The sequence below is a fragment of the Rhinopithecus bieti genome, unplaced genomic scaffold (assembly GCF_001698545.2).
Source record: "Rhinopithecus bieti isolate Rb0 unplaced genomic scaffold, ASM169854v2 scaffold_5305, whole genome shotgun sequence".
Lineage (NCBI taxonomy): Eukaryota > Metazoa > Chordata > Mammalia > Primates > Cercopithecidae > Rhinopithecus > Rhinopithecus bieti.
In genome coordinates this window covers 147,187-157,327 of record NW_016804648.1, presented here as the reverse complement: position 1 = coordinate 157,327, position 10,141 = coordinate 147,187, and the positions used below count along the sequence as shown (strand labels likewise).

Genomic DNA, 10,141 nt, shown 5'->3' with positions numbered 1-10,141 from the left:
TTTGCATTTTTAGTAGAGATGGGGTTTCACCATGTTGGCCAGGCTGGTCTCAAACTCCTGGCTCCCCCCTTGGCCTCCCAAAGTGCTGGGATTACAGGTGTGAGCCACTGCACCCAGCCTTGGTTCTTTAACAAAATCTGTCATTGCTCCCAAAGTCACATGGTAGGGGTTATTCATTCTTCCTTGAGTTTAGCTTGTTTATCTTTGTTGTTAATAAAACGTAAGTTTCAGACATTTTTTACTTCTTTTTTTCTTTTAGGGACAGGGTCTTGCTCTGTTTCCCAGGCTGGAGTACAGTGGTGCCATCGCAGCCCACTGCAGCCTCCCACTGCTGGGCTCAAGCGATCCTCCTGCCTCAGCCTTCCAAGTAGCTGGGACTATAGGCACACATCACCACAACCGCCTAGTTTTTGTTGTTGTTGTTGTTTAGACAGAGTCTCGCTCTGTGGCCCAGGCTGGAGTGCAATAATGCAATCTCGGTTCACTGCAACCTCTGCCTCCTGGGTTCAAGCAATTCTGCTGCCTCAGCCTCCTGAGTAGCTGGGATTACGGGCATGCGCCACCACACCCGGCTAATTTTTGTATTTTTTATTAGAGATGGGGTTCCCCCATGTTGGCCAGGTTGTTCTCGAACTCCTGGCCTCAAGTGATCTACCAGCCTCAGCCTCCTACAAGTGCTGGGATTAGGTGTGAGCCACTGCGCCCGGTTTGGCTAGTTGTTTTCTGTTTTTGTTTTTTTAATGTGGTAGCTGGAGTCTTGATATGTTGCCCAGGCTTCCCAAAGTGCTAGGATTACAGGCGTGAGCCATCGCTCCTGGCCTAGGAGGTCACCGTGATACCCTGTTTGAAGGGGATGGGGCCTGGACAGAGCAGAGGCTATGATGGGAGCCCCCCTTCCCTTTCATCTATGACTCTCATTGCCCTTGCCCAGTTTTCTCTGCTTCCCTTTATTTTTTATTTTTTATTTTTTATTTTTAGAGACAAGGTCTCACTGTGTTGTCCAGGCTGGAATGCAGTGGTGTGATCATAGCTCACTGCAGCCTCCACTCCTGGACACAAGTATCCTGTCACCTCAGCCTTACAAGTAGCTGGGACTATATGCACAGGCTACCATGCCAGGCTATTTGTTTCATTATTGGGTAGAGACACGGGTCTCCCTGTGTTGCCCAGGCTGGTGTCAAACTCCTGGCCTCAAGCATCCTTGCACCTTGCCCTTCCAAAGGGCTGGGATTACAGGCCACCCCACCTTGCCTCTCCAGTCTGACCGTCCCCACTGGTCAGCCCCAGAAAGCCCAGCAACGAGGGAGCCAGGCTGGGGCAGGAAACACGCAGCAGCCTCCTCTCGCACCCACTTTATTAGGGGGCAGGTGCAGGAGGACCTAGGCCTGCTGTGCCTGCAGTAGTGCCCGCACCTGGCGGATCTGCCAGTCAACACTGGAGCATGCAGTGCCACCCAAGGCACCATACTGCTCCACACTGTGCCCGTAGTCCCACACGCAGCTCACGTCGCCCGAGAACAGGGGGCTGGGGAGAGAGGAAGAGGTGGGCCAGGGAGCTGGGCCACCCTGGGCTCCAGGTACCCAGGCTCACTTCCTAGGAGGCAGCATGGGGAAGGGGATGGGCCGCACCTGATGGTCTGAAGCTCCTGCAGTGACAGCTGGTTGAGGGCGACCCCCTTGGTCTCGGCCATGAACACGGCTTTCCCGGAGGCCTCGTGGGCCTGGCGGAATGGCATCTGGGTGCCAGGGAGGAAGATGGTGCTGAGGCAGCTTCCTCCATGCCCTGATCTGCCTCCACTGCCTGCGCCCCTTCCTTTTTTTTTTTTTTTTTTCTGACACAAAGTCTTGCTCTGTTGCCCAGGCTGGAGTGCAGAGGCATGATCTCACCTCACTACAACCTCCACCTCCCAGGTTCAAGCGATTCTCCTGCCTCAGCCTCCCGAGTAGCTGGGATTACAGGAGTGTGCCACCACACTGGGCTAATTGTTGTATTTTTACAATTGTTGCATTTTACAACAAAGGAGACAGGGTTTCACCATGTTGACCAGGCTGGTCTTGAACCCCTGGCCTCAAGTGACCCACCTGCCTTGGCCTCCCAAAGTGCTGGCATTACAGGCCCAGGCTGGGCCACCTGCACCCCTTCCTGAGCTCTCCCACCCTCTGGGGGGCACCCCATCTCCTCACCCTCCCCTTGGCTGCTACACACTTACCCCTTTGCGGACCAGGTAATAGGCAAGGTCAGTGGCCAGCATGTCGGGGCTGAGAGCCTGTCCCATGTTCTCTCGGTGAATCTGGGGACACAGGTGGGCGAGTGGTGAGCCCTGGGGACCCTGGGGTCTGAAGCTGCCAGGTCCAGGACCTGCCCCTCTGCCAGGATGTCCCTGCCTTGGACAGATACTCTCCTACCCACTCGGCTCTGTCTCACTCTCAACTTGAACCATCTTCTCATAATTATCTATAATATTTGCGTATGCTATTAATGCTTACTGGTCTGTATGTTTTACTGGCCTTTATGTTTTCAAAGCGTCCTTATCTTTAGCATGCATCAGATGTTCCTGGAGGATTTGTTTTCTGTTTTAGGAGACAGTGTCTCCTAAAACAGGAGACTGCTCTGTTGCCCAGGCTGGAGTGCAGTGGCCACGATAACTCACTGCAGCCTGGACTCAAGGGATCTTCCAGCCTGGGCCTCCCAAATAGCTGGGACTACAGCCATGCATGCCACCATGCCAAGCTAATTTGTTGTTGTTGTTTTGGGCTTTTTTGAGACAGGGTCTTGCTCTGTCGCTCAAGTTGGAGTGCAATGGCACAATCCTGGCTCTCTGCATCCTTGACTTCCTGGGCTCAAGGGATCCTCCCACATCAGTCTCCTGAGTGGCTGGGACCACAGGCACATGCCATCACGACTGGCTAATTTAATTTTTTTTAATTTTTAAATTTTTTTAATTTTAGAGACAGGGTCTCGCTATGTTGCTCAGGCTGGTTTTGAACTCCTGGGCTCACGTGCTTCTCCTGCCTCTGCCTCTCAAAGTGCTGGGATTACAGGCACGAGCCACCAGGCCTAGCCACTGGAGAATTTACTAAGAAAAAAGTACAAATTGCTGGGGACCACCCCCAGAGTCTCTGATTCAGCCATCTGGAGTGGGGCCTCACATTGCATTTCTCATGAGTTCTGAGGTGATGCTGGTGCTGCTAGTTGGGGGACTAGCTTTCAAAAACACTGTTTTTTATTTATTTATTATTATTATTTTTTGAGATGGAGTCTTGCTATCACACAGGCTGGAGTGCAGTGGCACGATCTCTGCTCACTACAATCTCCATCTCCCAGGTTCAAGCAATTCTCCTGTCTCAGCCTCCTGAGTAGCTGGAATTATAGCCGTGTACCACCACACCCAACTCATTTTTATATTTTTAGTAAAGATGGGGTTTTGCTATGTTGGCCAGGCTGGTCTCCAACTCCTAACCTCAAGTGATCTGCCCACCTTAGTCTCACAAATTGATGGGATTACAGGCATGAGGCTCTGCACCCAGCCAAGAAAGACCGATTTCAAGACACATCCTGAACTATCTAGGAATGAAATGATGTGATGATGGGAATTTGCTTCAAAATAAGGGGGTAAAGGAGTGGGGGAGAGCTGTAGGTAAAGACTGCTGGAGCCAGGATGTCTGTGAGTTGATTATTATTGAAGCTAGGTGTCGGTACATAGGGTTCATTATGCATTCTCTAGCTGTTATATACATAAATTTCCCATAATAATTGGTTTTAAAAGAAATCAGCCAGGAGAGTGGCTCATGCCTATAATCCCAACTTTGGGAGACCAAGGTGGGAGGATTGCTTGGGGCTGGGAGTTCGAGACCAACCTGGGAAACATGGGGAGACCCTGTCACTACAAAAAATAAAAAAATTAGCCAGGCATGGTGGCGCATGTTTATAGTCCCGGTTACTCTGGAGACTGAAGTAGGAGGATCACTTGAGCCCAGGAGTTTGAGACTACAGTGAGCTACGACTGCACCACTGCACTCCAGGCTGGGTGACAGAGAGCGACCCTGTCTCTAAACAAAGGTTTTTTTAGATATTTAATTTAATTTAATTTATATATTTGTAGATGGAGTTTTACTCTGTAGTCCAGGCTGGAGTGCAGTGGCATGATCTTGGCTCACTACAACTTCCATCTCATGGGTTCAAGTGATTCTCCTGCCTCAGCCTCCTGAGTAGCTGGGATTACAGATGTGAGCCATCATGTCTGGCTAATTTTTGTATTTTTAGTAGAGAACATGGTTATGCCATGTTGGCCAGGTTGGTCTCAAACCCTCAACCTCAAGTGCTCCATCTGCCTCGGCCTCCCAAAGTGTGAGATTCCAGGCATGAGCCACTGCACCTGGCCTTTTGTATAGATTTTCTTTTTTTAAAAAGAGTTCTGGTCTGGCCAGTTGACAGACCCAAGGCCCCCTGAGTCTCATCTGCTTCCACTACAAGGCAGCAGTTTCTGTCCTTTCCCTGTTCCTCAGGAGCAGGAGCGAGCACACCTCTCCTTCCCTGCCCCAGGTCCTCCAGCCCTACCTCACCTCCTCCCAAGGCCACCCTCCCTGTATGCCCACCCCAGTGCCTGGGACCTAGGGGAGGAGAGGCAGGTGGGTGATGTCTTGCCTGCAGCGTAGAGATGACGCCAGTGGCCACCTGGAGCACGGCACTCATAGTGTCTGACACTTCAAACACAGCTTCCTTGTCTTCCTGGGAGGCACATGGCAGGAGGTGAGGGCCTAGCAGCCCCCTTGCACCCAGGGTCCCCACAGCCCCACACCCCCAACTGAGGCATCCCCACTGCCTTCCATGGGAAGAACACTCAGTACCCCAACAAAGGAAGGGCAGAAAGTCCAAGGGCAGCCATGGATGAGGCTGTGTGCACAGGATGGGAGGATGTATGGCAATACCCGGGTGAGGCCCTGCCTGGGTGTGCCAGAGCCCTGAGAACTGGCACGTAGTAGGCAGGCCTCCCCTGGCCTCGCACCTGTAAGTCTTTGTTGTAGGTGCTGGGAAGTCCCTTGAGGGTCATCAGAAGCCCGGCACACTGCGGGAAGAGGGAGGCACAGGGGCTGGACCCGGGATCCTACCCCCTGGTCACCCACCATCAGCCCAGAGGCTTCGCCCTTCCCCCTGCCTTGCTCACCCGCCCAAACACACGCCCAGCCTTGCTCCGGATCAGCTCCAAACTGTCGGGGTTTTTCTTCTGGGGCATCAGGCTGCTTCCCGTGCTGGGGACAGAGGTGCTGGCGCTGAAAGGGCTGGATCCTTGGCTGGTCCAGTAGCTCATAGGCCAGGTCTGGCGGAGGGGTGGGGCGGGGAGGAAGGAAGCCACGCCCGCGGGGGGCGGGGAATACAGAGGCCGGCAGGGGCAGATGGAGGTGGCAGTTCAGGGCTTACCTGTAGGCATCCGAGAGCTGCACGAAGCTGAATTCCTTGGTGCAGTAGAGGATGAGGTCCTCGGCCATCCTGCTGAGATGGGTCATGCATAGCGAAGCCCAGAACAGGAACTCAGCTGGGAGGGAGAAAAGGTTCCCAGTCACCAGGCCTCTCCCATCCCCACCCAGCCTGACCATATAGGGGTCGGGAGGAGGTTAGGCGGTGGGGGGACCCAGCTAAATTTTCATTTTTCGTAAAGATGGGGTCGTGCTATGTCGTCCAGGCTGGTCTGAAACTCGTGGGCTCAAGCAATCCTCCTGCCTTGGCCTCCCAAAGTGCTGGGATTAAAAACGGGAGCCACTGCACCTAGCCTGTTTTTTGTTATTGTTGTTTTAAATGAACCAGCTTTACCGAGTTATCACCCACATACAATTTATCCATTTATTTATTTATTTTTTTGAGATGGAGTCTCACTCCCATCACGCAGGCTGGAGTGCAGTAGCGTGATCTCAGCTCACTGCAACCTCTACCTCCCAGGTTCAAGCGAATCCCCTTCCTCAGCCTCCCGAGTAGCTGGGATTACAGGCATGCACCACCATGCCCAGCTAATTTTTGTGCTTTTAGTAGAGACGGGGTTTCCCCATGTTGGCCAGGCTGGTCTTGAACTCCTGACCTCAGGTGATCCACCTGCCTTGGCCTCCCAAAGTGCTAGGATTACAGGCGTGAGCCACCATGCCTGACCTATTTTTTTTTTTTTAATTTTATTTTTTGAGTTGGAGTTTCACTCTTGTTGCCTAGGCTGGAGTGCACTGGTGAGATCTCAGCTCACTGCAGCCTCCACCTCCCGGGTTCAAGCAATTCTCTGGCCTCAGCCTCCCGAGCAGCTGGGATTACAGGCACCTGCCACCACATGCCCAGCTAAATTTTGTATTCTTAGTAGAGATGGGGTTTCACCATGTTGGCCAGTGCTGGGATTACAGGCGTGAACCACTGTGCCCCACCAAATTTACCCATTTAAGCTTTACACTTCAGTGTACAACCATCACAACCAGCCTGTCCGTAGGGGGGTGGGAAGAGACTGGAGAGAAGCTGGGCTGAGGGACTAAAGTGAGGCACAGGGCAGGGGACTGGCTCCCCAAGACTTACCCACAAAGTCCCGCTCACTAGTGGCATCCATGCTGTTGAGAGTGATGGCCCCAAAGTTGAGTTCTGGGGAGTGGGAGAAAGCGGGGCTGGGCTGGAGGACAGGAAGTGGCTCCCTCTCCCCCAACTAGGTTGCCCAGCTCCCACCCCTAATCAGGGTGGGGTGGCAGCTGGGGGAGGGATCTTTTGCACAGTCCCAGGAGGGAAGCAGGAGCCCTGAGTCTCTCAGTACCAAGCACCCCTGCCATGAGTGACCCCTAGACTTGATGAACTCAGTGCCCGTAGGCAATGAATGAAGGTTTCACCAGGAGCTACAGGCCCCTGCCCTCTGGTTTCAGGTGTGTCTGCGGGTCCTGGCGGGTGCTGAGGGTGACTCTCCCTGGGGAGGAGGGGCAGGGCGTCTCACCTGCTTGAAGCAGCTCTCGATCCACACCCAGGGGATTGCCTGCAATGGCCCCACTGCAGGGACAGGGATTCATGGTGACCAGGGCTCCTGCAGGCAGCCCTGACACATACACACACACGCACTCAAGCACACACAGAGAACCCAGTCCTGGTTGCCAGGGCAACCACCTGGAGCTCAGCCTCTTCCCTGGCCCAGTCGCCTTGGGTACAGAATACTTGTCCCTAAGTGTCCACAGAACACTTGTCCCCAAGCACTGAGTCACCCTGGGTGCAGGACACTTGTCTCCTGACACATGTTCCCATATGTCAGGCTGAAGACAGCAGGCTGGGCTTGCCAGGAGCCTTGCTGGAGGGCTCTGGCCCTGCTCAGACACATTCAATGGCTTGGTCGTCCCCACCTTAGCGAGAGCTGGGGCTCCATGCAGGGTCCCCCGCTGAGCAGATAAGGCGGCTTTCTGTCCCACTCTGCCCTTCCCAGCTCTGTCAATCCCTAAGGCTATGCAGCAGCCACCCCCACCAGGCCCTCCGGGCACTGGAGCCTCACCCACCTCCCCAGGGGCAGGACATTGATCCGCTTCCGCACCTCCAGCAGCCGCTCAGAGTCTCGGGTCAGCGCCACGGCGTGGCTGTGGGAAGCCAGGAGCAGGAGGGTCAGGGCAGCCAGGGTCCTCCCCTCTAGCACGGCCCCTGCACCTCACCTGGCTCACCTCAGAATCCAGTGGCTCCAGCGGATGGGCTGGGCCCTCTGCAGATGGGTGTACCCCGGGAAGAGGACATCACGTTCCCTGTGGGAGAGGAGGAGCAGGAGGTCAGGTGGAGGCTCATGCAAGGCCTGCCTGTGACACTGGGACCCTGTCACCCCTGGAAAAAGTGTCGCCCTGCAGCACTCCACCTGAATGAGGGATCTGGTGATCTCCCAGGGACAAGTCGGTCTTAAGGGAAAAAGGCCGGAAGTGGGGCCGTGTGACCCAAGGACTAGGCCTGAGCTGTGGGGCCTCCTGGGGTGAGGCTTTGCCAGAAACACCCAAAGTCCAGCCTCTGTAACTCAGCATCTCTGAGCGGGGGCCAGAACAGGGGAGGAGGCCCATGTTGGGTATGACTTGACTGTGAGAGGTTTCGTTTGAGGACCCTAGAAATAGCTGAGGCTCCTTCAAGGGCTGCTCTGAGCAGGTAAGATGCCCTGTACCACATTCAAGTAGGCAGGGCAGAGGCAGAGGTGCTGTGAGTGATGGTCCTGTTTTCTTGTTGTTTTGTTTTGTTTTTGTTTTTAGAGACAGGGTCTCATTCTGTTGCCCAGGCTGGAGTGCAGTGGCATGATCATAGCTCACTGCTGCCTCTATCTCCTGGGCTCAAGTGATCCTCCTGCCTCAGCCTCCTGAGTAGCTGGGACTAAAGGGACATGCCACCATGCCTGGCCAATTTTTAATTTTTTGTAAAGATGGGGTCTTGTGGCCGGGCACGGTGGCGCATGCTTGTAATCCCAGCACTTTGGGAGGCCGAGGCGGGTGGATCACGAGGTCAGGAGATAGAGACCATCCTGGCTAACACAGTGAAATCCTGTCTCTACTAAAACCACAAAAAATTAGCTGGGTGTGGTGGCGGGCACCTGTCGTCCCAGCTACTCGGGAGGCTGAGGCAGGAGAATGGCGTGAACCCAGGAGGCAGAGCTTGCAGTGAGCCGAGATTGCACCACTGCACTCCAGCCTGGGCGACAGAGTGAGACTCCATCTCACTCTGTGAGATGGGGTCTTGCCATGTTGCCCAGGGTGGTCTGAAATTCCTGGGTTCAGGCAATCCTCCTGCCTTGGCCTCCCAAAGGGCTGGGATTACAAATGTGAGCCACCATACCTGGCCTGTTTGTTGTTGTTGTTGAGAAAGAGTTTTGCTTTTGTTGCCCAGGCTAGAATGCAGTGGTATGATCTCAGCTGACTGCAACCTCTGCCTCCCAGGTTCAAGAGATTCTCCTGCCTCCCAAATAGCTGGGATTACAGGTGCCTACCATCACACCCGGCTAATTTTGTGTATTTTTAGTAGAGATGGGGTTTCACCATGTTGGCCATGGCTGGTCTCGAACTCCTGACTTCAGGTGATCCACCTGCCTCAGCCTCCCAAAGTACTGGGATTACAGGCGTGAGCCACTGCGCCTGGCCTGTTGTTTTAAATAAACTAGCTTTACTGAGATATCATTCACAAACAATGTACTCATTAAAATTTACACTTTACTGTACAACCATCACCATAACCAATTTTATAACATTTTCATCACCCCATAAATAAATTCTGTCCTCAAGGCCAGGCACAGTGGCTCAAGCCTTTAATCCCAGCACTTTGGGAGGCCAAGAGGGAAGGATCACTTAAGGCCGGGAGTTTGAGACCAGCCTGAGCCACATAGAGAGATCCCGTTTCTACAAAATATTTAAAACATTCGCGGCTGGGCATGGTGGCTTATGCCTATAATCTCAGCACTTTGGGAGTCCGAGGTGGGTGGATCACGAGGTCAGGAGATTGAGACCATCCTGGCTAACACGGTGAAAGCCCATCTCTACTAAAAATACAAAAAATTAGCCGGGCGTGGTGGCAGGCACCTGTACTCCCAGTTACTCGGGAAGCGGAGGCAGGAGAATGTCGTGAACCTGGGAGGCAGAGACTACAGTGAGTAGAGATTGTGCCACTGCACTCCAGCCTGGGCGACAGGGTGAGACTCCATCTCACAGGCGGTGCACACCTGTAGTTCTAGCTACTCAGAAAGCTGAGGTGGGAGGATCATTTGATTCCAGGAGTTTGAGGCTACAGTGAGCTATTATCGAGCCACTGTACTCCAGCCTAGGTGACAGAGCAGGATCTCATCTCTAAAGACAATTTAAAAGTTAAAATTTAAAATTAAGCTGAGTGCAGTGGTTTATGGCTGTGATCCTAGCACTTTGGCAGGCCGAGGTGGGTGGATCACCTGAGCTCAGGAGTTTGAGACCAGCCTGGCCAACATGGCAAAACCCATCTCTACTGAAAAAAATACAAAAATTAGCTGGACATGGTGGTGCACACCTGTAATCTCAGCTACTTGGGAGGCTGAGGCACTACAATCACTTGAACCCAGGAGGCAGAGTTTGCAGTTAGCTAAGATCGCGCCACTATACCCCAGACTAGGCGGCAGAGCAAAACCCTGTCTCAAAAAAAAAAAAAAAAAAAAAAAAAAAAA

The 10,141-nt window shown here is 53.4% G+C and overlaps 1 protein-coding gene across 3 annotated transcripts in view; it reads right to left on the bottom strand.

Annotated features, from left to right (window-relative positions):
* Window positions 1-1,099: 1,099 nt before the first annotated feature.
* The window catches only part of ASL (argininosuccinate lyase), an 18,020-nt gene continuing 8,978 nt past the window's right edge, over window positions 1,100-10,141 (bottom strand). The window contains exons 6-16 of one of the 3 annotated variants that reach the window (XM_017869579.1): window positions 7,653-7,730; window positions 7,494-7,571; window positions 6,947-6,999; window positions 6,544-6,606; window positions 5,419-5,533; window positions 5,165-5,249; window positions 5,006-5,065; window positions 4,645-4,728; window positions 2,210-2,290; window positions 1,629-1,735; window positions 1,100-1,524 (exon numbers count right to left, since the gene is read on the bottom strand). In XM_017869579.1, the coding sequence (XP_017725068.1) occupies window positions 1,380-1,524; window positions 1,629-1,735; window positions 2,210-2,290; window positions 4,645-4,728; window positions 5,006-5,065; window positions 5,165-5,249; window positions 5,419-5,533; window positions 6,544-6,606; window positions 6,947-6,999; window positions 7,494-7,571; window positions 7,653-7,730 (949 nt within the window). In that variant the 3' untranslated portion in view covers window positions 1,100-1,379. The remainder of the gene's footprint in view (window positions 1,525-1,628; window positions 1,736-2,209; window positions 2,291-4,644; window positions 4,729-5,005; window positions 5,066-5,164; window positions 5,250-5,418; window positions 5,534-6,543; window positions 6,607-6,946; window positions 7,000-7,493; window positions 7,572-7,652; window positions 7,731-10,141) is intronic. The other 2 variants (XM_017869578.1, XM_017869580.1) reach the window with 2 other exon arrangements.